We start from the raw sequence: 27,231 nt of genomic DNA, 5'->3' as shown, positions 1-27,231 counted from the left end.
ACCAATAGTGATCAGTGCTAGAAAAAAAGAAAAAAAAAAAGGCACTAACACTGCACTAATGGCACTGGGCAGCAAGGGGTTAACATGAGGGGCGATCAAAGGGTTAACTGTGTGCTGTTTTACTAGGGGCTCTGTCCATGTGCTTCACTGTAGGCACACTGCTTTGCATCGCTGTGCACAGCCATCCAAAGCAGTGCGCACGAGCTGACAGGGAGGAGAACCGTTTTGTTTACAAACAGTTCTCCTCCCCGTCGGAGATGCTCGACAATCAACAGGCACCGGTAATCACTGACCAGGACCCGGTGATTGACAGCTGCGGCCGCGAATGGCGGCACGGGTAGGGCACGCGACCCCTATCCGTAAATGCAAAATCATGTATATATATATATATATATATATATATATATATATATATATATATATATATACATACATACACATGTGATTTTGCGCAGCCGTGCCGCCCTGTAGTAGTATTTCTGCTATAGGGCGGTCGGGAAGTGGTTAAATAAAGCTATAAAACATATGCTGAAACAAACTTTAATGTAAACATTTACATTAGAAAGTACCTCTTCTTCCAAGCAGCAAGAAAGTGGGGACCTAGCCACAGGGTATTCCTCAGTCACTAGACTTTTGTCTTCTAAAACGTGTAATTCAACTTCTCCATTGAGTTCCACCACTTCATTTTCTTCATTTAGATGTTCTGAATGTGCACTTGCAACATCTTCACTGTCATGAATACTAATAACAGCTATAAAAAAGGAATACATCTGTATCAAAAACTGCAATGAAATTAGCCGAAAACTCACAGAAAGCTTTGGCAAGTAAAAATGTAGGACCTTATTTTAAAGGACAAATAAATGCTATGGGAACAATTACATACTATATACAGAGTAATTACAAATGTTAAATTTGGGAAGTAAATAGCTGGAATGCATGAGAAAAGAGAAGTATGGCCCAGCTTTTTGTAGGAAAATTAGCAAAATGACAGGTAGCTGCAAAAACAAAATACTAGCTACTTAAAAAATGGTAAAACATAGAATGATGAATAAACAAACATATCACCTTCCATGCACAGCAGTGTGAATAACCATAGCCAATATCACTAGTAAATTTATGAAACCTATTGGGAAAGTTCAGAGCAGAATACATGTGTGGAGACTGTACTAGTAGAAAATTATAAGCCCACTGCCTGGAATGCTGGGTTCCATCAAATCCACCCCACCCTCGTGCTTATAGTAATCTTCCCTCTTCTTCCTGCAGCAAACAGGAATACACCATTTCCAGGTATGGGGAGCATGCGACACTCGCATTACTTCCAGGATGCCATGCTGGGTTCTTGAGGGACCAAATGCCTGGCACATTAGCTATCGCATGGGACAATCTAACTGTGTGTAAGCTCTAACTACAGCAACTTGGCAGCTTGCTTACACAGGGTTTTTTCTACTTGCTTCTTCAACTGAACAGAGTAGAGGGAGCATGGAAAACCTTGTATAAGTAGCTGGAGGAAATAGAATGCTAACTCAAATTCGTAATCGTATTATATATATATTACAACTTAACATGACATGAATACGTACATGCAGAGTCCTGGGTGGAAGAAACGGATTCTGGATCCATACCAACTGTCTGTGCATTATCTTCTACCTCCTCCGAAGCACTAATAAATACATCAGTTTTAGTAATGATAATATTTGCACATGGTAAAAAGATTCTTGACTTGCCTGCAAATTCCTTTTCTTCACAGGACACACAATTGGTTAATTCTTCAGGTTATGGAGGTTAGGCTCCAACTCCACATTACTGGACGCTGGCAAAAAGCTAAGTTGAAACCCAGCACTGTAAAACTCGAACTCTGAGAGTGATCCGTGTTTTGTGATGTACTTAAAGAAAAATTAGACTTTTGACTTGCCTGTAAAATCCTTTTCTTCATCATACACCACAGGAATAGCAACAGTTAACTCCCCCTTCCAAAAATGAAAACGAAAACATCTCACAGGGCCGCCTGAAGACCTTTTTATCTGAAGTCTGCATTCACTGGAACCTGGACCTAGACCTAGAATTTGGCAAAGAGAAGACCAGATGACGGCCTTAGAGACCTGCAAAACTGAACCCAGATGCTGGAAAGCCCAAAAAACACTTAACACTTCTGGTAGAATGTGACTTGACTGAGAAAAAAAAAAAAGAAAAAAAGAAAAAACCACTCCCTTGAAGTCATGGCTATGCCTGAGAAACAAGTTGTTGAGTCCAGAGAATCAGAAGCAGCCTGCCCTTTACGTTACCACTCCAGCAGGCAAAAAAAAAAAAATCAGACTGACATACGCATTCCATAGAAGAAGAGTAAACTTGCATCTAATTCTAAGCAAGGAATAGCAATATCCTTAGAATGTATAGGAAGAGGACAGAGACAAAAGGACAAATGTCCTGGAGAAGCCAAAAAGGAGACACTAGATTTTTAAAAAGTATGCTTTCCAAATGCAGAGGTAAACTTGGGAGGAAGCAAGCTTCCTAACCTTATCCAAGAGGGCAGGGATGACGAAATCTGAAAGTCCCCTGACTTTTTACAATCTGGCCTTTATTAGCCATGCAGTGAAGGTCAATGACCGGGAAGCAGACAGCATGTCCCCATAAGACTGCAGGTCAAGATGACCTGAGAGTGCACACAGAAAGCTTGACAAAATCCAAGCATCCCCACCCCTACACCCCCCACCCTCAGAGCCACAAGATACACCAGAATGCATCCTATGTTGATCCTATAAAACAGATGAGTAAGGCATCAGTGTGATCTGATCCCATGGAGTCACCAGGGCATCCCCTGTAAAGGTTCCACGATCCCAGCTACAAATCTGTAGTGTGTTGCTGAACCTGTGGAGGTCAGGGAGCCAGCATTCTACCCTTATAAAAAAAAAAAAAAAAAAAAAAAAGATGGCTTGAAGCTCCTCTGGATGAAAAACCCATCCTCTGGTATCTAGGTGCTCTCAGCTTGAGAAATTGTTTCCCCTGTGCATTGTGGACAAGGCCAGAACATTAACTGCTACTCTGAGCAGGACAGGTTCTAGCGACCCTTTGAAGATTGATGGATGCCACCACCATGGCACTATTTCCTTATGGGGTAACCACAAAGCAGGGAGGTTCAGCACTGAAGGGATAGCCCTTTGTGGGGCCATGTAAGTGAAAATTATGTCTCTTGAGTTTGAAATTTTTTCTTGGATATCTATCTATATAGATCTATATCTATATATAAATAAAAGTGCAGCGCTAAACTAGCGCTGCACTTTTATTTACATTTATGTGAGGATCTCTTTTGGTTGTCCTATGTGTTTCAGCTGCTCGTCCTTTAAAGCGCTCACTCATTTTCATTGATTTATATATCTATATATAGTTGTGTTCAAAATAATAGCAGTGTTGAAAAAAGTGAATAAAGCTCAAAAGCCTTCTAATAGCTTTTATTTCCATACACACAAATGCATTGGGAACACTACACATTCTATTCCAAATCAAAACATGAAGAAAAATAGATCAAATTTGTGTTGTTCCTCTAAAAAAATTGAAGAAAAGTGAATATTAGACTGTTCAAAAAAATAGCAGTGCTTGTATTCTTCTTTACAAACTCAAACATTCACTATATAAACTGAAAAATGTTTGAAGATTTTGCTTTCCTTTGAATCACTTAATGAATATTTAGTTGTATAAGCACTGTTTCTGAGAACTGCTGTACATCTGTGTTGCATGGAGTCAACCAACTTCTGGCACCTGTGAACAGGTATTCCAGCCCAGGATGATTGGACTACATTCCACAGTTCTTCTCTATTTCTTGGTTTTGCCTCAGAAACTGCATTTTTGATGTCACCCCACAAGTTTTCTATTGGATTAAGATTCGGGGATTGGGCTGGCCACTCCATAACGTCAATCTTGTTGGTCTGGAACCAAGATGTTGCACGTTTACTCGTGTGTTTGGGGTCGTTGTGTGTTCAAGGGCATTTCCTCTTCAGCATAAGGCAGCATGACCTCTTCAAGTATTCTGATGTATTCAAACTGATCCATGATCCCTGGTATGCGATAAATAGGCCCAACACCGTAGTATGAGAAACATCCCCATACCATGATGCTTGCGCAACCATGCTTCACTGTCTTCAAAGTGTACTGTGGCTTGAATTCAGTATTTGGGGGTCGTCTGACAAACTGTCTCCGGCCACTAGACCCAAAAAGAACAATCTTACTTTCATCAGTCCACAAAATGTTGCACCATTTCTCTTTAGGCCAGTCAATGTGCTCTTTGGCAAATTGTATCCTCTCCAGCACGTCTTTTTTCCAACATTGGGACTTTGCGGGGGCTTCTTGCAGATAGCTTGGCTTCACATAGGCGTCTCCTAATTGTAACAGTACTCACAGGTAACTTTACACTTTCTTTGATCTTCCTGGAGCTGATTGTTGCCATTTTGGCTATTCTTCTATCCATTCGAATGGTAGTTTTTCGCTTTCTTTCACGTCTTTCAGGTTTTGGTTGCCATTTTAAAGCATTTGCGATCATTTTAGCTGAGCAGTCTATCATTTTCTGCACTTCTTTATATGTTTTCCCCTCTCCAATCAACTTTTTAATCAAGGTACGCTGTTCTTCTGAACAATGTCTGGAACAACCCATTTCCTCAGAATTTCAGAGAGAAATGCACTGTAACCAGCATGTACAACATTTGCTGCCTTCCTTCCTTAAATAAGGGCAATAATTGCCACCTGTTTTTCAAAGAATGAATTACCTCACTAATAGAACCCCACACTGCTATTATTTTGAACATGCCCCTTTCAATTAGTGATTCAATTACACAGAATCAGCAGCATGCATGTCATGACTGTTGGGTCTGTTGGATTTCTATTACTCTACTACACCTGCTAGTAAATTATTTTCCATGTAGAAATATCATTTCTACCAAAAACAGTGATTGATCAGGTTAGTGATATCTGACTGCTATTATTTTGAACACATATATATATATATATATATATATATATATATATATATATATATATATATTAATGACATTTACTATAGGTTTCATGCCTTCTAAGCACTGCTGAAGAGATTACTGTGTCTCAAAACGCATCAAGTGCAAATGCATGCATGATTTATTTTCATCCATGTACCTACTGTGCCAGTTATGTCCTATGTCACCACCATACTTTATATCTATATGTTCTTTTAACATTTTGTAGAAATAAAATATGGTTTATCAAATTTTAATTTTTTTTTTATGTCAATTTGTTTTGTGCCTATAAAATCCCACAAAAAGAGGGGTTTTCCATATGCATTGTTACAGGGATGATGGCACCTCTTGTAATCACACCCATTGCTTTTCTCTAAAATGCAAAGTGATAGGATCAAAATGCACTTATAAGTCATGGGGAAGACTAATGATGGCAGAGCTGTTTGAAAGATTTTGTATATCTTTGTGTTAACCACCTTGACAGCTAGCAAAGGCCACAGTCTTCATCCCCCAGTGTAAATGTGAGGGTATCCCAACAAGAGTACTCATTTACCTGACACATTGCAGAAAAAAAAAAAAAAGAAAAAAAAAAAAAAAAAGGAGGTGAAGGTCTTCTGTGGACAACACTTAAGCAACAGAGCCCAGAACCACCATCAGGCATAGTGCGGTGCAGCAGGGAACTGAGTGGTGTCGGTACTTTTTCTCCTGAAGTTGGCACAAAGTTGGTGTCCACGCATGCACAGAACAGCTGAGGACAGACTCTTGTGTGTACTTGTGACCCTTAAAGTCCAAAGGATGACAGCAAAATGGAAGTTTCCAGCCATTCTGCTCCAGTGGATAGGCAGATGAGGCTAGTACACCACTATACCAGGGTCACAGCTCTACATTCTAAAAAGCAAAGCAACAAAGCTATGTTTCAAGGGGGTACTTGACGGTCCAACAGCTTCATATACTGCATAGCTATTATGGCTATAGAGACCCAGATCAATCGTCATCTAATCGTGGACAGCATACACCTGCACGGGTCCTCAGTGTCTGTGCTCCATTGCAGTGGACCACACCCTTGGACCTGTAGAGCACCGCATAAATCTCCCAGCTTAATGCAGCCGCAGGCTATGGTGAGCCCTTAGCACAGGGTTCTGTGCCAGTTAGCAAACCTACAGGGCGTCCTGCTGTTCTGATCCTGTGGGGTCCAGGTACAGTCCCTTGAGGTACAGTTAATACAAGAACAAACAAATCTGGATATAAGCTGCTGAATTAATCCTCTAAGGCATAAAAGCTGGACACCAGAAACACTTGCTAGAAGATCAGAACAGGTATCAGTAATAAAGTTCTCTCAGAATAGAGAGGCAATCACTTAAGGACTAGGAAAAAAAGGACTAAGCAGGGCTGGATTTCAGCTTTGCTTTTTGCCAGCATCCAATAACTTGAAGGTAGAGCATAACCCCCTTTGTTGATATCACAGGACAAAGTATTTTTGTTAATTCTTAAACCAAAGAAATTACATTTTAACAGACTACAGTAGTATGAACAGAAAGGATTGGGCAAATTTAACTGAGCATCAATAAGAGAAAGCAGGCATATACACAAAAAATGAAAAAATAAATAAGTCTAAACTAAAAGTTTAAAATTAGCTGTTAACTGTATTGTAATGAATCTGTGCTGTGATAACGTGTGGCTGCTGGCAAATCGTGGAGTTTGGAATAGTCAGCAGCTCTCTTAGCGAGTTTACACCTTTTTTTTCTCTGGTACATTGTTTTAACTGAATGACTAGCTCTATTCTACAATAAACATTTAAACTTCTACACTATCAATGGCTTTCTGTTGGCTCCTTGAACAGCCCTAACTGTTCCAGTGGGAGTTACCTTTTGCTGCTAAGAGGAGTGACTCCAGAGTGAAAGTGCATACACCTGGGGAGATTTGTGCTTGAGAAACATGCTGTGTCTGCTGTATCTGTCATAGCTTACGGTTGTGGCAAGTGTGCATTTGATTAAGGTAGTGACACTGTCTTTTTGGTACCCTGTCTGTTACAAATAAACTACATGAAATTGCAGCCCCTTCAAATTGAGGTTTATAATCTACTGTTTGACATAACTATCTACACCAGTGGTCACTAAAAAGCGGACTGTGGTCCAGAAGCAGATTGAGTGACAGTCTGTCCAGACCGCAGCCACGCCACCGCCGGGTGCCCTCCCCTGGGCACCGCAGCCACGCCACCGCCGGGTGCCCTCCCCTGGGCTCCCCACCCAGCAACCGCCGCCATCCCCACAGCAAGCAGGGTGCGAGGAGCCACAGATCGGGACCGAGGTGCAGGAGTTGCCCAAGTCACCATGTCAACAAATGGGCAAGCGCCCGGACAAACACTATGAAAAGACTCCTGCCCCCCCCCCCCCCCCTCGAGCTGCAGAGAGTGGAATCCCCACACACCAACAAGCTGGGCCAACCAGCAACTCCCACCCCTCAGTCCTGATCCACAGCTCCCCACACCCCACCCACCGTGAGAACTACACCAAGGGCTGGGTGGGAGGCCCAGAAGAGGACACCCAGCAGCAGCAGCGGCACGGACAGGACCACCCCTTGGTGGGCGGGGCATGAGGAGCTGCTGATCGGGACAGAGGGGCAGGAGCCAGCGAACACTCAGCCAGTCAACATGCAAAGACCTCCGTTCTCTGCAGCTCAAGTCAGAAAGTGGGGCGCCCCCCCAGCAAGCAAGGCAATCGTCCACTTGCCAACACAACAACCTAGGCAGCCCTTCCCCCACACCCCGCCCACCATGAGGGCGACACCGATGGTGGGCCAGAGGCCCAGAACACCCCAGAAGGTTTAGTGTCTTTGCCCTGCCTAAGGTACAATAGGACTGTCCAGGGGAAGGCTTGCATTAAAAGGAGCACTGTGTTGTGTTAAAGAGTGCTGTGTGTTTTATGGGCGTTGTGTTGTGTTAAGGGGCGCTGTGATGTAAACGGGGGCAGTGATGTGAAGGGGAAAAGAGGACACTGTGGGACTTCTTTAAAGAGGGGACTGTGATGTAGAAGGGAATACAGTATGAAAGGTACGCTAAAGATAATAATGTACCGGGGGACTGTGATATGTTATATAGCCAACGAGATTCGGACCTCTGCTGGAAGGAAATTTTGCTGACCGGACCTCTGTAAATTTTAAATTCAAGACCCTTGATCTATACCCTTTCCCTGAGAATGTGTTAGTACATAAAATTTCTTATCCGTAACTACTAAAATAAATAAATCTTTATTCTCAGAATGCATATACCAAAGTCCAGAGAGGTCTTGAGCTTTTTGTTGAAGGTTAAAAGGTTTTGATTCTACTTGTAGCCATGGAGCTCATAACATTTTCAAAATTGCCTAGTTTTACTGTATGATTTGTGCTTAAAGCTTGATTTTATATTTTAAACATTGAGAACAAGAACACTTACCACTTAACTTGAGTAACGATTTCCTGCACTGCAGTTAACTGGTGTAATGTTTCCGTGTCATTTTCAGATAGTGAAATATGGTCAGTATTTGCATCTACTGTATCTAGTAGAAAAATTTGAGAACACGAAATAAGTTAACAAAATCTTTCTGGCCTGATTCCTATTATTCTAAAACCTAGGAAATAAACTTCTCACAGTCTCTTGTGGCAGAAATGGAAGGCATGTCAAGGCTTCTGCCCCAGGAGTTTCTCGATGCTCTAAAATCTCTCCTTCCTGCAGCTGGGTCCAGACCAGAGTTTGGCTCTCAGCACTATAAATGGTCAGGTGTTTGCCCTTTCCAGTACATACACTGTTGGCCTCACTAAAACCTTTGTACAGAGGTCTGCCATGTGGGCCCCCCCCCCCAATCCATTCTGCTTGCAACTCTGTGGGAATTAAATCTAGTGTGCTCTGTGCTTCAGCTGTTTGAACCTATTACAGCAGCCTCTCTCAACCTTTGCAACATAGAAGAACCCTTGAAATAACTTTCGGGAAGAAGTGGCAGTAAAGTGTTGTGCCCAGTAGTAAGATGTGATGTAATAAGAATAAAAAAAAAAAAGAAGAAAAAGAAAAACAGCACTAATCTAACACCTAGTTAAGTAATGTAAATATACACTATATTTCCAAAAGTATTCGGACGCCTGCCTTTACACACACATCAACTTAAAAGGGCATCTCAGTCTTAGTCCGTCAGGTTCAATATTGAGTTGGCCCACTCTTTGCAGCTATAACAGCTTCAACTCTTCTGGGAAGGCTGTCCACAAGGTTTAGGAGTGTGTCTATGGGAATGTTTGACCATTCTTCCAGAAGTGCATTTGTGAGGTCAGGCACCAATGTCGAAAGAGAAGGCCTGGCTCGCAGTCTCCGCTCTAACTCATCCAAAAAGTGTTCTATTGGGTTGAGGTCAGGACTCTGTGCAGGCCAGTCATGTTCCTCCACCCCAACTCACTCATCTATGTCTTTATGGACCTTACTTTGTGTACTGGTGCGCAGTCATGTTGGAACAGGAAGGGACCATCCCCAAGTTGGAAGCATGAAATTGTCCAAAATGTCTTGGTATACTGACACCTTAAGAGTCCCCTTCACTGGAACTAAGGGGCCAAGCCAAACCCCACACCATAGTCTCCCCTCCATTAAACTTGGCACAATGCAATCAGGCAAGTACCATTCTCCTGGCAACTGCCAAACCTAGACACGTCTATCGGATTGCCAGACAGAGAATTGCGATTTGGCAATCCAGAGAAGATGTCTCCACTGGTCTAGAGACCAGTTGTGGCATGCTTTACATCACTGCATCCAACACTTTGCATTGTACTTGTTGATGTAAGACTTGGATGCAGCTGCTCGGCCACAGAAATTTCATTCCATGAAACTTTACACACTGTTGTACTAATCTGAAGGCCACACAAAGTTTGGAGGTCTTTAGCTATTGACTCTGCAGACAGTTGCCGACTTCTGTGCACGGTGTTCTTCAGCATGCACTGACCCAGCTGTCATTTTACGTGACCTACCACTTCGTGGTTGAGATGCTGTATCCAGTTGCTTCAACTTTGTTATAATACCACTAACAGTTGACCGTGGAATATTTAGTAGCAAGGAAATTTCATGGACGGACTTATTGCACAGGTGGCAACTTATCACGGTACCATGACTGAATTCACTGAGCTCCTGAGAGGGACTCATTCTTTCACAAAATGTTTGTAGAAGCAGTCTGCATGCCTAGGTGCTTAATTTTATACACCTATTGCCATGGAGGTGATTAGAACACCTGAATCCAATGATTTGAAGGGGTTTCCCAATACTTTTGGCAATATAGTGCATGTAAACAAACCCTATATTACCCCTACAGTACAAATAATACCATACTGGTGCAATCGATTACATAAAATGTTCAGAGAGCAATAACCTTCCGTGAAACTTTCCATATCACAAATCCATAATAGGTGAATAGAGATGGTGGATAGAGAAATTTTTGCACCAAGTGTGAATTCATTTAAACAAGCCATGCCTGTAATTTGAGAACGCCTGGGGCAGTTTTTTTAAACAGACTCAGAGAACAAAATTTGCCATACTGCGGCAGGAATATAAGACAGGCTCTGTCTTCTCTCCCATCTTACTATCTAATGCAAGTACTGAATCTATTTGATATTTCAGCCAAGACACATAATATACAGCACGGAAAAGTAATTACATTTACACACACCTTTATCTTGCAGTTCTTGAACCTCTGTAACACGGATTTCTGGTGCTGCTATGGTGCCCACTTCAGAAGGCAATGAGTCTTTAAATATAAGAAGCTCTGACTTAGCTGTTACAGTAACTACATCATCTTCCATATCTTCAGGTGTTGGAGCATCATGATACTCTAGTGTTGTTTGATCTGACCTTGCAGATATATTACTTGCTTCCCTACTGGCTTCCATCTTGCTAGGACTCCCATCCTGAATACCAGATGAAGACTCATCCATCTCATCAAGATCTTTAGTAGAGGTGTTACTTATAGACAATGTCATCCTTTCTGTCCAAATGGTATCCTGAGCAGATTTTGTTAGTGGGGAGGATGCTGGCAGATCCTTGTCAGGTGTTAAAACCTACAGTAACAAATGTAATAGACAATAAAAACTATTAGTGTTTGTCCACGTTTTATATTTTTTTTTTTATTATTTGTAAAATGTTTTCTCAAATAGACCAAAACAAGGTCATGGCTTGCGCTACAGCATGCATGAGCTCGATATTGTTTTTGTTTAGATGGGAGATCAACTTTCATGTAAAATCGATCAACCAGCTGTGGAGCTTTAGAAAAACAGCGATTGTTTTCACAGGTTTGCGATCGCTTAAACTTTGAATGACAATGTGTTGACTTATGTTTGCATTTCATGCTTGGACAGTGAAATCAATTATCATCCAATGTCATTGTAGCGACCTAAGGAGGAAATATTTATTTTCAAGAAATTGAAGCTGGATATTTTCCACAGGAGCCATAGAGACCAAGCACCGTTTAAAGCAATGCTGGTATAAATATCACTCGTCTCTGCACTGAGGACTCAAGTGGTTAAAGTGACCCTATCACAATTTAGGAGCTGCCACTGCTGGACACCTAAAGAAAATGCTAGCAGCCTCAGAATTACAGATCTTTATATGCTTTCTGGGTCAGTAACTCAAAGCACTGAAGCCAAAGCTTTACAATAACAGTTAGTGAGCTACCACGCTCTTAAGAACTCAGAAAAAGTAGCCTCCATGAATCTTAATGACAATCATTTTAAGAGGACGTACAGCCTACTACATACCATAACCTCAATATTCAGTTTACATATTCTCTCACAATGTATATCAACAAGCTTACCCCTTTGATATATTTGTTATCGATCTGTTCCATAAAAGAGATTTTAGCCTCTCTAGGTCGTAAAGGAGGCGTAATTGATCTTCCAGGAGAAACTGAAGGAGAAGCCAGAGGGGTAGTTCGAGCACTGGACCTCAAAATAGATTGAGGTGTATGCCCCGTAAAAACAGAAGAAACTGAGCTTGCAGCCAAAGCTTTTGCCCTCTGTAAAGAAAACATTTTCAGTTATTATATTAATGTTAAATAAGTAGACAACTTCAGCAATGAAATAAAAGTTGTAACAGATGTATATAATGCCCTTAAATTACACCTGCCATTAGTAACCTCCATCTGAAAATGATAGATGCCCTGCTTTTATGGCTACAAAAATCAAGAAGAAATATGCACATTGGGAATGTCAAAAAAGGCTATCTAGATATTTGACTTGGGTTGGTAGAATATTAAAATCATAAAGCAAACATTTTGCAGCTTAAAAATTCTTAGATGTTGTGGCTGCATTTGTTTTCTTTAATTCATTATCAACTGGTGATCCTGCCAGTGTTATTTTTCAACAGAACAAGCTGTCCAGCAAAAGTAGCAATATTAGGGCTTACCCCGACAGGGGTGCTTTCAATGGTCAACATTTTTATTTTACTTACTTTTGTAAAACCATTATGCATACAGAAAAATATGTGCGCTGTAACTGCTTAACCACTTTAATACCAGGCACTTTTACCCCCTTCCTGCCCAGGCCAATTTTCAGGTTTCTGCGCTCTGACACTTTGAATGACAACTGCGTGGTCATGCAACACTGTACCCAAACTAAAATTTTGTTTTGTTCACACAACTAGAGCTTTCTTTTCGTGGTATTTAATCACCACTGGGGTTTTTATTTTTTTGCTAAATTTAAAAAAAAAAAACCCCACGTTTTTCTGTTTCTGTTATAAACGTTTGCAAATAAATAACTGTTCTTCATAAAATTAGGCCAAGATGTATTCTGCGACATTTCTTTGGTGAAAATAACCCAAATCAGTATTATTTAGTCTGTAGGAAAGTTATAGAGTTCACAAACTATGGGATAGATCTGAAAATTGACCAATCCTGAAGTACTGACAGCCAATCTAATTTCTTGAGGGCCAAAAATGTCAGAACAGTACAGATATCCTTCAAATTACCCCTTTTTCGCAAAGTAGACAGCCCGACGTATTTCATAACAGGCATGGTGAGTTTTTTGAAGGTGTAATTTTTTTGTCATAATTTTTTGGAAAATTAAGAAATTTAAAAAATTTTCACATATTGGTCACCAGTTCAGTACAGCATCATCATATAACTGGTGTGGTGGTGATCAGGGACACTGGTGACAGTATGAAAAAAAAAAAAAAAAACTTCAATTCTTAAAAAAATTTATTACATTTTTTAAAAGATTTTTTTTTTTTCATATTACACTATGACCTAAGTAGTATAAAATATTACCATAGTAAAGTTGTACTACTTTGGGGAAGTGATCAGTATATATATAAAAAAACATTTTTTTACACAATTTGATTGCTTATAGCAAAGAATTTCTTTGCTATAAGCAAGAAATTTAACTGAATGAAATCGATTTATTCAAGCTTTTTGTTGTGATTAGCAATGGCTAATCACATGACACAGATGGGCTGTGATTGGCCCAGCCTCTGCATGTGATCACTGTGACTATTCACAGCTACACACACACTTGTATACAATAGATGGCATGAAAGGAAGCCACCCATTGTTTACAACTGTCATGTGACCTGCTGTGATTGGTCACAGCAGGTCACACAGTACTGGCAACAGGGCTGGCACATAGATCTGTCATTGGCTGTGTCTGATGTACACAGCTGGTGACAGATCTCGCCACAGTGCAGCCCTGTGGGCATGCGAAAGGGGCAATCCGGGAAGGATGTCATATGACGCCCTCCCGGATCGATGAGCGGCTCGCCCGGCCATTATTTTACTATAGGCCGGGTGGGAAGTGGTTAAAGGAGAAGTATAGCCAAATCTCTTTTGGCTATGCTTCTGAGGATCACAGAAGTGCAGTTCTTTCTGCACGCCTGTGACCAGTTTTCAGCCAGCAGCAGGCTGTAGCTCCCTGTTGGCTAACCTCACAGAGCCGGTCCAGGCTATGAAAAGATCCCCAACCATATAGTCAGGATCCACCTAGAAGCCTGGACTGGCACCTGGCTCAGCCTCTCCGTAATCTGCTGAAAGCCTGAGCCAGCCACTCCCGCCCACTCCACAGCCCAGCGCTCCAGCGAGCACTGGAGGGGCAGAGCAGAGAGCCGGTAACTGACAATCATCAGCTCTCTGCCCATGGGACACTGAGCAAACAGCAGTCTTTGATCAATCAGTTCTCAGTTTTAGAGCTGGAGTGACAGGGGGTGTGTGTGTGTGTGTGAGTGTGTGTGTGTGTGTGTGAGTGTGTGTGAGAGTGTGAGTGTGTGTGTGTGTGTGTGAGAGTGTGTGTGAGTGTGTGTGAGAGTGTGTGTGAGTGTGTGAGAGTGTGTGTGAGTGTGTGTGAGTGTGTGTGAGAGTGTGTGAGTGTGTGTGAGTGTGTGTGTGTGAGTAGGTGTGTGTGTGAGTGTGTGTGTGAGAGTGTGTGTGTGAGTGTGTGTGTGTGAGAGTGTGTGTGTGAGAGTGTGTGTGTGAGTGTGTGTGTGTGAGTGTGTGTGTGAGAGTGTGTGTCTGTGAGAGTGTGTGTGTGTGAGAGTGTGTGTGAGAGTGTGTGTGAGAGTGTGTGTGAGAGTGTGTGTGAGAGTGTGTGTGAGTGTGTGTGTGAGTGTGTGTGTGTGTGAGTGTGTGTGCGAGTGTGTGTGTTCACACATTTCATATTTTAAACATCACACATTTTATGGCAAATTAAATTACCTTCACTACAATAGGTGTTTCCAGAAGGTTAAACTCAGATGCTCTGGTCAAGTTTCTCAGCTGTGCAATTTTCCGCAGACTTGATTGGACAGGGCTAGAAGTAATCAACATGGAAGATTTACGAGGAGTTCGTTCAATACCCATCTCAAAATCTGTATCTAGATGTGAAGGCTCTGTTAAGATGGGATGTACAATAGAATCCAGTAATCTGTGGAAAGACAAAAACATCCAACCATTTAGGCAACTGCCTACTGTAAAAATCAAGTAAAAAAAATTAGTAAACAAAGCTGTATAATAAATTTATTCTGGCATTAAAAGAAATTTGACTATACTTAAAATGGTTTTTCGTGAGACTAACAATAAAGGGAAAAGAATGTCATCTTGTATCAGAGTAGACCAATTCATACAAATTTCTTAGGGTGTAGTTACTAACCTTGACACTCTTCTAGATTTGGATATAGGCGTACCAATAAACGCATCAGTGACTTCTAAATGTGGCAAAGAGGTTACTGGATTCTGCTCTTCAGTAGTTAAGCTGCAAAGTAAATGGAAGTTAATTAGTCTGCGTCACAATTAAAATGGACTTAGTCACTTAGCTGGAAAAGAGTGGGGAACAGTTAAAATGTCTTGTTTTTATTGCAGTCTGTGAAGTTGGTAGGGGAAACCTTTCCATAGGGTTTGTTCCCACATTGCGCACGGTAAAAATGTCATGTTTTACTAGGTAAGAAAGTGTCCTTTGGCCAGAGCAGCAGGGGCATTTACATGCAGGAAAAAATCCCCAAGCCAGTGCGTCCAGAAGCAGGGTTTTGGCAGAAAAACTGCCCGATGCGTGTAAACGTTAAGTGTTTTTAGAGTGTTAATTTATTTAAATGGTCAGAAAAAAATATTATTCTGGCCAATGAAATGAATTAAAGCAGAACTTGACTCAAAACAACTTGATAAAAAAAGAATGTCCTTTAGGAAGGAATTCCACATTAATAATTATGCCAGCAAAATTAGTGTGTGCTGTAAATTACCTCCAGCATTAATCCAGTTTCTTCTTGCTGGAGGCTGCCATTTTGCTTAAGCCCAGAGCCTCTGAACAGCAGTAAATCAAACAGAATGAAACCCATTGATTTAATGGTTTAAAAAAAAAACAGTTACATTCCTGGAATGTCTGGATTATCAACTGTCACATCTGCTTGTGCCCTCAACCAAACTGTCAAACCATTAAATGGCTAGTGTCCTAACTGATCACATGTGCAGCAACATGGCAGTTGCAGATCAAACATAAGCAGCTTCCTTGGCTGTGGAGTATAGGAGGGTTTAATTCCGTTTCTAGGGCTGTCAACAGATCGGCCTCTATAAATTCAGCAGTGACTAAAAAATAAGAGAGAAACTTAACATGTGCAGAGTAGGGTGAGAGCGTGTAGTACTGGACTTTAAAAAAATATAGGCAGTTATTTTTAATGTTTTACATAGCTATACCTGCAAAAGGGGAAAGCCTGAAGTGATCTAACAAGACTTCATTTTCTGATTAAAGTTCTACTTTAACCACTTGCCCTCCAAAGGATTTACCCCCCCCCCCCCTTCCTGACCAGGCCATGTTTTGTGATACGGCGCTGCATTACTTTGACAATTACGCTGTCATGCAATGCTGTACATAAATGAAATTTATGTCCTTTTTTTCCCCCACAAATAGAGCTTTCTTTCGGTGGTATTTGATCACTGGTGCCATTTTTATTTTCTTGTGCTATAAACAAAAAAAGACCGACAATTTTGAAAAAAAAAACCCCACACATTATTTTTGACTTTTTGCTATAAAACATATCCAGTAAAAATGTTTAAAAATAAATAAATCAAATTTCGTCATACATCTAGGCCACAATGTATTCTGCTAAGAGAAATCACAATATGTGTAAATTCATCGGTTAGCGTCTACAAATGGTGGCATATATACTGGAATTTTTTTTTTTATACTAGTAATGATGGTGATCAGCGATTTATTGTGGGACTGCGGCGGGCATTCTCACACTGGGGGGAACTAACTGCCATTGATATTCCAATGACACTAATACAGTGATCAGTCCAAATAAAAAGCACCGACACTGTACTAATGACACTGGGCAGGAAGGGGTTAACATCTGGGGCAGAGAAATACACAGCAGCATGTTACTGCTGGCAGGAGGGAGACCTGCATTGTTTACACACAGGTCTCTCCCGTCAGTGATACTCAGTGATCACCGGGTGTCGGCGGGAAATCACAGGCTGGAACCCGGTGATCGACATCTGTAGCCGCCAATGGTGGCGTGCGCGCGTCCCCTATCCGGAAATGCAAAATCATACATATATACATGATTTTGTGCAGCCCTGCAGCAGTATTTCTGCTATCTGGTGGTCAGGAAGCGGTTAACGACCAAGCGATTGACGCCTATAAACATGCTAAATGCTTGTAAAAACGTTACAAACTTTTACAAGCATCAGGTGTTTTTTCTGCCAAAATGCTGCTGTCAAGAGAAGGAGCGTTTTTAAAACGTCCTGTGTGCATGAGGCCTAAAACTTACTCCAAGACTGCTTTTGAGTGTGAACAGGGCATATAGAAGACAATTGCTCTCTGTATGCCCATGCAGAGACCAACGATTTTCTAGTGAAAACTGCGGGTCTTCTCTGAACAAGTGTCAAGTCCTTAAGCAAAGATGGCTGACTGTATCAAGGCAACTTATCACTGACAGTATTGAAAACAATGGTTAATAGGCTGGTAAGTTGCCTTGAATCGTTCAATTGTTTCTGGTGTTTGAAAGCCTATGAAATTGGAGGAATTAGTTGGTATAGGGCAAGCATTAAAAAGATAGCCTCATTAAATGAGAAGAAATCTCCTAAACAGGGTCATGGACTGCAATAAAAATCCTGGCACAAATTTTACCCCTTCCCCACTGTATCCAAACCAATTCTCAACATAACTTAATAATCAAAAAGTAAAGAAAATGTTACCTTTTGTAGGGTGAGAAGTCCATATTAATGTCTGTGGCAGATACTTCTTTTATCTTCATTAATACATTGCTGATAAAAGTTGCCTTGCTCACAACACTTCCTGGTGGAGCTTGTTTTACAACAGTAGATAAAGGCTTGGGCCTTGTCACTAAAAAGCAAACGGGAAAAAAAAACCCAAAAAAAGGACAAATCCATATTTAGAGAACTGATAAAATTTAGACATTTTACACGTTTTTCAGGCAGGCAAACAAAATGTTGTATATGTAGAATTTGCATTTTCATAAGCAGCCAGCAGGTGGTGTTCTAGGTCTATTGTTTATGCAGATCAATAGCTCAAAAACTCTACACTGACCCTCTTAACCATTTCAATACCGTGCAATTTTACACCTTCCTGCCCAGGCCAGTTTTCAGGTTTCAGCGCTCTCACACTTTGAATGACAATTGCGCGGTCATACAACATTGTACCCAAACTAAAATTTTATCATTTTCTTCACACAATTAGAGCTTTCTTTTGGTGGTATTTAATCACCGCTGGGGTTTTTATTTTTTGCTAAATTAACAAAAAAAGACCAACAATTTTGAAAAAAACACACATTTTTCTTTGTTTCTGTTATAAAAGTTTACAAATAAATAATTGTTCTTCATAAATTTAGGCCGAGATGTATTCTGCTACATGTCTTTGGTGAAAATAACCCAAATTAGGATGTATTTTTTAGTTTGTAGGAAAGTTATAGAGTTCACAAACTATGGTGTAGATCTGAATATTGATCAATCCTGAAGTACTGACAGCCAATCTAATATCTTGAGGTCCAAGAATGTCAGAACAGTACAGATATCCCCCAAATGACCCCTTTTTGCAGAGTAGACAGTCCGACGTACTTCATAAGAGGAATGGCGAGTTTTTTGAAGTTGTATTTTTTTGTCATAATTTTTCGGAAAATGAAAAAATTAAAAAAATAATTTTCACTATTTTTTTTTTTTACATACTGTCACCAGTGCAGTACAGCGTCATCATATAACTGGCATGGCGGTGAACAGCGACACTGACTGGTGACAGTATGAAAAAAAAATATATATATATTTTTTAATTTTTTTTATTTTTTATTATATTTAATTTTTTATTACATTTTTTTTATTTTTTTTAAGATTTTTTTTCATATTTTACTATGACCAAAATAGTACAATGTTACCATAGTAACACTGTACTACTTTGGGGAAGTGATCAGTATTTTTTTTTTTTTTTTTACACAATTTGCTTATAGCAAAGAATTACTTTGCTATAAGCAAGCATTTACCTGAATGAAATCGATTCATTCAGCTTTTTTTTTTTTTTGTGCTTAGCTGTGATTTGGTCACAGCTAATCACATGACATGTGCATGTGATTAGCTGTGACCATTCACAGCTAGGCACTAGTATACAATGGATGGCATCATGAATGAAGCCATCCATTGTATACAACTGTCATGTGGCCTGCTGTGATTGGTCACAGCAGGTCACATGGTACCGGCAACGGGAGCCGGTACTCGGATCTGTCATCGGCCGTGTCCGAGGTGCACGGGCGGTGACAGATCGCACTGCTGCGTCGCTCTGCAACCGCGCAAACCGCGCATGTGCGGGAGCACGCCAAATGGCGTGCACCCGGAAAGCTGCAGCGCTTTTCAAGCCGCCAAACGGCCATTGGCCGGGCGGCTAACCGTTAAGTGCTGTTTTTCTCAGCTCAGTCATATGGAAGAGGCAAGCGGCTTTGGCTGTGCTCTTGGTTTAGAAAAAAAGTGCTCTGGGAAGCCTTGGTCATTAGTGTCCCATGTATTAAGGTCAAATTACAGTATATTTTTAATGCATGCACATGTGCAAATCAGTGTTACCTTTTGCTTTATGTATATCTCAAATGAACCGTATGGTAATTGGACAGTCTATTACCTCTCTAATCCACTCCAGCTTATGCAGTTTGTCAGCTGCACTTAGTAAAAAGTAGTAAAAGGCTGCTTCTCAAATGAGAAGGGAGTACACAGGCAGGACTGGTAGGAGCCACATTGTTCTGTGCAGGAATTACATCTGCCCCTTAAGCAAATAAAAACATAATGAACACACTAAGAGGTGTGGAAATCCTATGGCCATTCAGCTGTGCAGAGACCAAAGGTGAAGAGGTAAGAGAGTCCTAGGGCCTACACAGAAGCTGAGAACCGTTTTGTAAAAGCAATGCCAGCGTGCAGTCATGTACTATTTTTAACTTGCAACTTTAAAGTACCTGCATAAAAAAAAAAAAAAAAAAAAAAGTAAAAAACAGGAGTTTTTTGAAGAAAACCGTTGCATTGCATCATGATAAATAAAAGAAACCATGTGACATGCCAAAATTAGTGCATTGCCACCATAGAACATACTACCAGCCATGTGTTCAGCACAGCTTGGTGGTGTGAACAAGCCCTAAACATTTATATAAATTTCATTTTAAAAAAATAATTTTTGTATTCACCATATAAAAAGGAAAACTGGGTACCTGTAAATTCCTTACCTTGGAGTACAGTACCATTCCTTTCTTTTTTTGCCAGTATGCAATCACCTGAAGGAAGCCTACATATAACCCATGGTCTATGAATACAAGCACTGTCTCCTGTACTCCAAGATAAGGAATTTGGAGGTGTCACCTCTGATTCAAGATCAGAGTCGGAGAGGAGGGAAGTGGTGTAGTGTTTCTGGCCTCTGGAAGCTGAAAGTTTTTTGAAAAATTCAGGCATTGTGAAAAGAAATCTGCTTTTGTAAGACAGGCTGCATGTTGTTAGGGAGAGGTGTCAAAATAGAACATTTCTCCTGGACAAGGGAACAGCTATCACCCCCAAGCAGTGTTCTGCATTTCCTGTAGGCCATCAGGAGAGTGCATATTATGCAGCCCTTTTGTCCCAGCAATTTTCTACCTGTGATCTGCCCATGCTTAAGTGAGAGGATCCCCTGTGGGGTACAGAACTAAGGAAAATGTATCCTCCTGCCTGCAGCAAACCGATGATACTGTATAATCACAGACTAGGCAAAGTCACTTGCCTAAAGCTCAAGGTCTGTTTTAAAGATGGAGAAAAAAATAAACATTTTTTGGAATACTTAATTGTTGTTAGCAAGTGTACAAATGTAGTTTCTTGACAAGTCCACTTTAATACTGTACAGCATTTTAAAGAAAATCACCATACATTTTTCAACAATGGGCTAGATTCATTTATCAGATTTGTGCTGCCATCTGTGCTCCCACTTGGAAAATTTCCACAGAGTGGGCAGAAACCGAGCAATGGTAAATTGTGATATTAAATTACCTTCCTTCCAAACTGTTGATGATAATGCAGAGTGCTTAGACCTTTCATTTGCAAGAGTCCGCTGCACACCTGGCAGTGTTTTACCATACTGATCAAGTATAGCGTTTCTGGCCACTGCTCTCTCGCGAAGCTTTCGATCTGAATCAAACTGCACAAACAGAAAAATAAAAAGGTACAAAACAGAATGGCTGAGATTACTCATAACATGATAGATCGTACAAGAGAAATCTGCATTTCCTCCTCCATCACAAAAGCATTTAGTTGTCCTGTATTGAAACACAAGAGTTATCCTCTGTGCAAAAACCTTCATCATTTGATACCCACATGTGAGCATGGGATCTTACCATATGGTAACCTTTCAAAGACTGGTTCAGCTGCAGAGCTGGGATGTAGTTGGCTCTCTGCAAGTGATGCACCAGAAGCAATTCTTGATTTTGCACACCTCCACTTGTCTGCAAAAACCTGTGCAAAAATCCCTGCAATTTAAATTAAGAAGCTGTAAATTAGAAAAACCTGATATCTACAGTAACTGGACATTCTTCAGACTTAAATTTCACACTTTATGCATTGATCAACATATTTAAAGGTTCAAGACATTACTTACTTGCTCAGAATCTGTAAATGTTAATTTTAACAGATCTTCTATGAGCCCCATTTCTTGGCATGTTTCATACATGTGTTTTAAAAGCTCTTCTACATTCAGTCTTGAAGAGTGAAGCCTCTGTAGATTCCAGGCTTCAATAAGATTCCTGACACAAACAATGAAAGGAAACTGTTACTCCTTTCATTCCCACTTGTTTAACAAAGTTGCATGTACAGATTTTGCAAGTCTAAAGCCTAGCACACAAAATTCTTGTAAAACAGAATACAAAACTTTGGCAGTGATGTATTGTATTGTAATGTATTCTTTTGGTTCTGAACAGGCACGGTCTTAGTCACTATTTCTTACAAATACTGGACTGATTAACCCCTTCACGCCTAAGGGTAAAACAAATCTAAATGCCTAAGCACAATTCTGCAACTTTGACATGTGTTAGTAAAACCGTACATATCACAACTACTTTGTACATCCAGGTGGATTATACCTTGATTTTTTCAGTATAATATCCTGGATGTACATATCCAGTAGATTATGCCTTGATTTTTTTCATTTGGTGGTAAATGGTAATGGATAGCTCCTCTTTTTTTTTTTTTTTTTTTTATTATCAAAAGAAAACTGGCCCAAAATAGTAGAAAATAAATACATTTTTATTTAGCTGTGTGTTTCTTGTTACTACCATAACCTACCACCAAAGAACAACCCAAAATAAATTCTCCAGCTCTTGACAATCGCATTACCATATATGTGTATGTTATTTGTTTGTACCCGTAGTACAGCCCAGAAACAATAGTGCGCATTTTGTTTTTTGTTTTTTTTTTACCTAAGACACACTGACAGCAATTTTTTTTTTTAAATCCTGACCTTTGACTCTGACCTTGACCCAAACACTAACCCTGGCACTGAACTAGATCAAACCTTGATCTAGGTATTTTTCTTTATTCTTTTTATTTTTTAATATTTATTTATTTTTTTTACAAACTTTTTTTTTCTCTGAATGCCTGGAGTTAGAGATACAATGTTAGCCCTTCCGCCTGGCAGTACTAGGGTCGCTGGTTCAAATCCCAGCCACGGCACCACCTGCCTGGAGTTTGCATGTTCTCCCTGTGACTGCGAGGGTTTTCTCCAGGTACTCCGGTTTCCTCCCACACTCCAAAGACATGCTGGCAGGTTAATTGGTTCCTGTCTAAATTGGCCCTAGTATGTGTATGTATGAATGTGAGTTAGGGACCTTAGATTGTATGCCCCTTGAGGGTTAGGGACTGATGTGAATGTACAATATATATGTAAAGTACTGTGTAAATTGATGGCACTATATAAGTACCTGAAATAAATATGTATACACAAAAGAGAGAGTGAGTGAGAGTGAGTGAGTGTGAGTGTTATTTTTTTTTTTTTTGTATTAACAATTTTTATTGGTTTTCAAGTAAATCAAGTGTTACAGAAAACAAAGGGAAAATAAAACAAGCAAAACATAGAAGTACATCGATGGCTAAGATTACATTTGGTCAGGACCAGTGGAGTCATATAGTAACAATGTAAAAAAAAAAAATCATGGTCTTACAATTTGGGCTGGCATAGAGGAAGAGAAGGTATCCCACGGGAGCCAAATCATCTCAAATACAGCAAACGAACCACTATGTGAAGCAGTCAAACACTCCATCTGTCTTACATCGGTAATAAGTTTATACAAAGTTTGCAATGAAGGTGGAGTAGAGGATAACCAACACATAGGAATACTTCTCCTGGCCGCTGTTAGCACATGTGCAGCAAGTCTTCTGGCTAGTTTAGGTAGACCCGGGAATGGCAAGCCCAGCAAAAAATGCAATGGGTCAAATGGGAGAGAAACATGCAACAATGATTGCAACAAGGAGCGGACCTCTTCCCAAAAAGGAGCAATGGAGCTGCAGGTCCAAAAAATATGATAAAGAGAGCCAGAAGCGCTACTACAGCACCAGCAGGCAGGAGAAGCACTCGGATTATAAACATGAAGAACTTCCGGGGTTTTGTACCACAACATCATAATCTTGTATATATTTTCCCTAAAAACCACACAAATAGAGGATTTAGATGCATTATCCCATATTTTCTTCCACGTTAATAAGTCAATATCACGTTGTATAAATTGAGACCACCTACGCATATAAAGGTGAGCGTCATTGGACAAAGGGGGGGCCTCCATAAGAATTCTATAGGTGCTAGAGACAATACCCCTTTGATGGGGACCTTCCATACATAGACGTTCGAAGGGGGTAGGTTTCCCCAAGCTCAATGAGGGTGATAGAGTAGAGAAAAAGTGGCGTATTTGAAGGTATACATACAGATGATGAGGGGGTAGAGAGGCTTTCCTCTGGAGATCCGAGAATGAATGTAACTTACGAGTCACCGGGTGTACCAGGTGACGTAGTTGAAAAAGGTTAGATACTACCCAAAGAGACATCCGGGACATGGCCATATTGTCTGGAAGATTAGGGTTATGAAGGATATTTGTCAGTGGGGAGCATTGAGAAGCCAATGTGAATTTAGCCTTACATTTCTGCCAAACAGTCAATGAAAAAAGCATGGGGCCTAGGAGTGAGTGGCGAAAAGAATGGACATCCACCGCCGAGGTCGACCAGAGAAGGGAACACAGATGAACTGGGGACAATTGTAAAGACTCGATCTCAGTCCATGTATTGGGAGGGTAGTGAATGGACCATGACAGAAGAAAGCGAAGGTGGGTTGCAAAATAGTATGTTATTATATCCGGTGCTCCCAAGCCTCCCCTAGAACGTGGGGAAAGCAGAACAGAACGAGCAATCCTGTGCCGCCTGTTGTGCCAAATAAAATGTAAGAAAGATTTCTGAAGGGAGTGAAGCTTGGACATAGGATGTGAGTGTTATTTTTAAGTAAGGTATCAAAGTAATATTCACCAACAAAACACTGCATACTAATTGGCTAGGTTGATTGCAAAGTAGCAATTTGTAAAACAAATCTATCAGACTCCATAACCTGAAAAAAGTCCTGGGCCTAAAGGGGGTTTATACAGATAAAAGTTGCTTAAGTGTTCCTAAACCCAGGACCCTGCATTCAACTATATCTGGTCTGCCACAGTACACAGACCATGAAACTGGAATTATTTTTAGTAAATAGAAACTGCTAAATACCTTTTCTCATCAGCTGTTAGAGCAGTCTTGTGACTTCATCAGTGTCCAGCAGAGCACATGTTAAACCTTGTAGGAGGAGTTTTCATTTCACTCTAGGAGAATGCAGAAAACCTGACCTCTGTCTGGACAGTGCCGATTGGTCCTGTACTGATCACGGGCACTCTCCCAACAAAACAAACCCCCCCAAAAAACACCTATCTAGCAATACACACGAAACTGAGCATGTGCAGAGTGACTCCACATGATATGTCTCATCAAGATATAAAAAGTAGGGCACTGGAAGAAGGGGAGGATCGGAGAAATCAGGATCAAACAGCCTTTTTACACAATGCAGATGATTAACCCCTTAGGTTCCACAGTGAATATAACAAGCATGTTTTGCTGTATATCCAGATTGATTTTACGGTTGTGGGTTTAGTACACTTTAAGAAAAAATAAAAGTGGTAATATACAACTTACTTGTTGGCCAGCAGAACAGTGATTTGCAGTTTGACTTCTGCACTGGTAACTGCTGGAGGTTTCATTACTTGTATATAGCGCAGGGCTTGTCTGTAGTCTCCTTGGCACATTAACGTTTCAATTATTTGATTATGCTGCCAACTCATCACACGGCTTGCAGCTGGGTGAAGAATACAGTCCAGAGAATTCTAAAGTAAAAACAAATGCATATCACTTTACCATAACTTTGCTTTTTACATTTTTGTAATTGAGAAACATCCTAAGCAAAGTGTGGACTGAAGTTGAGTTTTAACAAGCTGAGAAAAAAAAAAAAAACTCACCCAAAATTGGCACCCCCTTACATTTTTGCTTCTAACAGATACCTCCTAATTGCTGACTTCTAAAAAACCTCTCCATAACATCACCAAGTATAAAGAAACAAACAGGTGATTTAATCCAGTGGCACTCATCAATTTGCCAATTAAGTGGTCTTGTGGAAATCACGCATTAAAAGAACATGTAAACCCTTATACTGAATGTTACATTTTTGAAAGTCATTTTCAGCATTCTTAAAAACAATTATCAGGAGATCTGATGATCCTATGAGTAGGATTTCTGTTATAGGGTGATAACTATTCCAATCGTTCTCCTGCGTCGTCACACTGTCCTTTTTTGGCTCTCCCAATGGATATTACAAGTGGTTGTGCCAAAGTACTAGCACGTTCCAATGAGGTCACCCTCAGAATACCCACCCAAAGAAAACGACGTGCAGCAGTTACAGTGCATGAATATAGACAGGTAATGGATGTAAAAGGGGTGCAGGAGATCAGTAAATAAAAGATTGGGGGGGGGAAAATACATATATTTTACTTATCATAAAATACATTTCTTGGAGTTCATTTAGGGACATTCAGAGATTTCTGGGTTATACTGCTGCCTACAAAAGGATCTGGACATTGCGCAAAAAAAAAAAAAAAATTGACAAGCCCAGTATAACCCCTTCCACTCTGAGCACAGTTTAATGAAAACAGTACCAAGATAATGATCAGACACAGATCATGATCACAAGCGCACACAACTCCAAGAAATGGATTTACGGTAACTACAAAAATCTGATTTTCCTTCTTGTTCATTGAGGGACACAAATACTGAGATTATTGGGACAATCAAAAGCAGTCCAACTGAAAAAACGGGCCTAAAAAAATGCCTGCAGCTCAAGGAATTGCCTAAAAAGAACCTTACCCTTGAAGCAGGCATCAAATGAAGCAAGAGAGTGTGAACAAAGTTTAGATGGCAGCTTTGCAAATCTGGGAAAGAGTAGGAGGTCAAAAGCTCAAGAATCCATCACAAATCTAGTGTGCCTTGACAGAAAAGGGTAGGACCTTACCCTTAAGACCATAAAGCTTGAAAGAGGTCTTTCTGAGCCACAGAGAAATGGGGGGAAAAGAATCAGGTTATCCTTAATGAGCATAGTAAGAAATGTCTTTCTAAAGAGCAGAAAGGTTACAAGGTAGACAGGCACCTGCATGAACTGCATCAAGGCAATAGAGAAATGTCTTCTAGGGGTCAGACAGAGGGATGGAACAATGTCCTATTAAGGTGAAAGGTCAAAAACTACCTTGAGACAAAAGATGTGAACCATCTAGAAGAGCTCACAGAGAATCTGCCAAGAGACTAATGAGGTCCAAGTATACATGTGTCTGGCAATAGTGGCATGATGAGAATCATCAGAAAGCACTCCATGTCCAACCTGCAGTGCAGGTGAATAAGAAGTCTCAAGAGGACTAAAAGGCGTATATCAGGTTGAACTCCTCCCACAGTGTCACCAGAGCATGCAGTACAAAGATTGGAGGATTCCTGGACCTGGAGACAAACTTGCTCAGATTATTGATGAACCTGTAGGTCAGAAAGCCAACATCCGGTGTCCCTGACTTATGACAAAGGTCTTTAAATAATTCAGGATGAAGAAACCATACTCCAGATGTTGAGAAATGAGGAAATGTGCTTGCAAATTTTCCCCACCCAGGTTGTGCAAAGCTGATAGGGTGGAATGTGACATTCAGCCCACACAAAGATCAGTTCCACTTCTCTTTGAGCTGCCAGACTTACAGTTCCTCCAATTG

General features: G+C 40.5%; 1 protein-coding gene across 2 annotated transcripts in view; it reads right to left on the bottom strand.

The window, feature by feature from the left end:
- The window catches only part of AHCTF1 (AT-hook containing transcription factor 1), an 80,745-nt gene that overhangs the window by 14,926 nt on the left and 38,588 nt on the right, over positions 1-27,231 (bottom strand). Inside the window, exons 21-32 of one of the 2 annotated variants that reach the window (XM_089669708.1) lie at positions 25,130-25,317; positions 21,531-21,675; positions 21,271-21,402; positions 20,927-21,074; positions 17,627-17,774; positions 15,090-15,191; positions 14,657-14,864; positions 11,792-11,992; positions 10,652-11,039; positions 8,410-8,512; positions 1,581-1,660; positions 570-751 (exon numbers count right to left, since the gene is read on the bottom strand). In XM_089669708.1, coding sequence (XP_089525834.1) covers positions 570-751; positions 1,581-1,660; positions 8,410-8,512; positions 10,652-11,039; positions 11,792-11,992; positions 14,657-14,864; positions 15,090-15,191; positions 17,627-17,774; positions 20,927-21,074; positions 21,271-21,402; positions 21,531-21,675; positions 25,130-25,317 — 2,025 coding nt within the window. The remainder of the gene's footprint in view (positions 1-569; positions 752-1,580; positions 1,661-8,409; positions 8,513-10,651; positions 11,040-11,791; positions 11,993-14,656; positions 14,865-15,089; positions 15,192-17,626; positions 17,775-20,926; positions 21,075-21,270; positions 21,403-21,530; positions 21,676-25,129; positions 25,318-27,231) is intronic. The other variant, XM_089669709.1, reaches the window with a different exon arrangement.

Source organism: Staurois parvus, unplaced genomic scaffold (assembly GCF_062004578.1).
Source record: "Staurois parvus isolate SC_StPar_1 unplaced genomic scaffold, SC_StPar_1.0 ptg000081l, whole genome shotgun sequence".
Lineage (NCBI taxonomy): Eukaryota > Metazoa > Chordata > Amphibia > Anura > Ranidae > Staurois > Staurois parvus.
The sequence above is the reverse complement of the archived record's forward strand: the minus strand, read 5'-3'. Positions and strand labels throughout refer to the sequence as shown.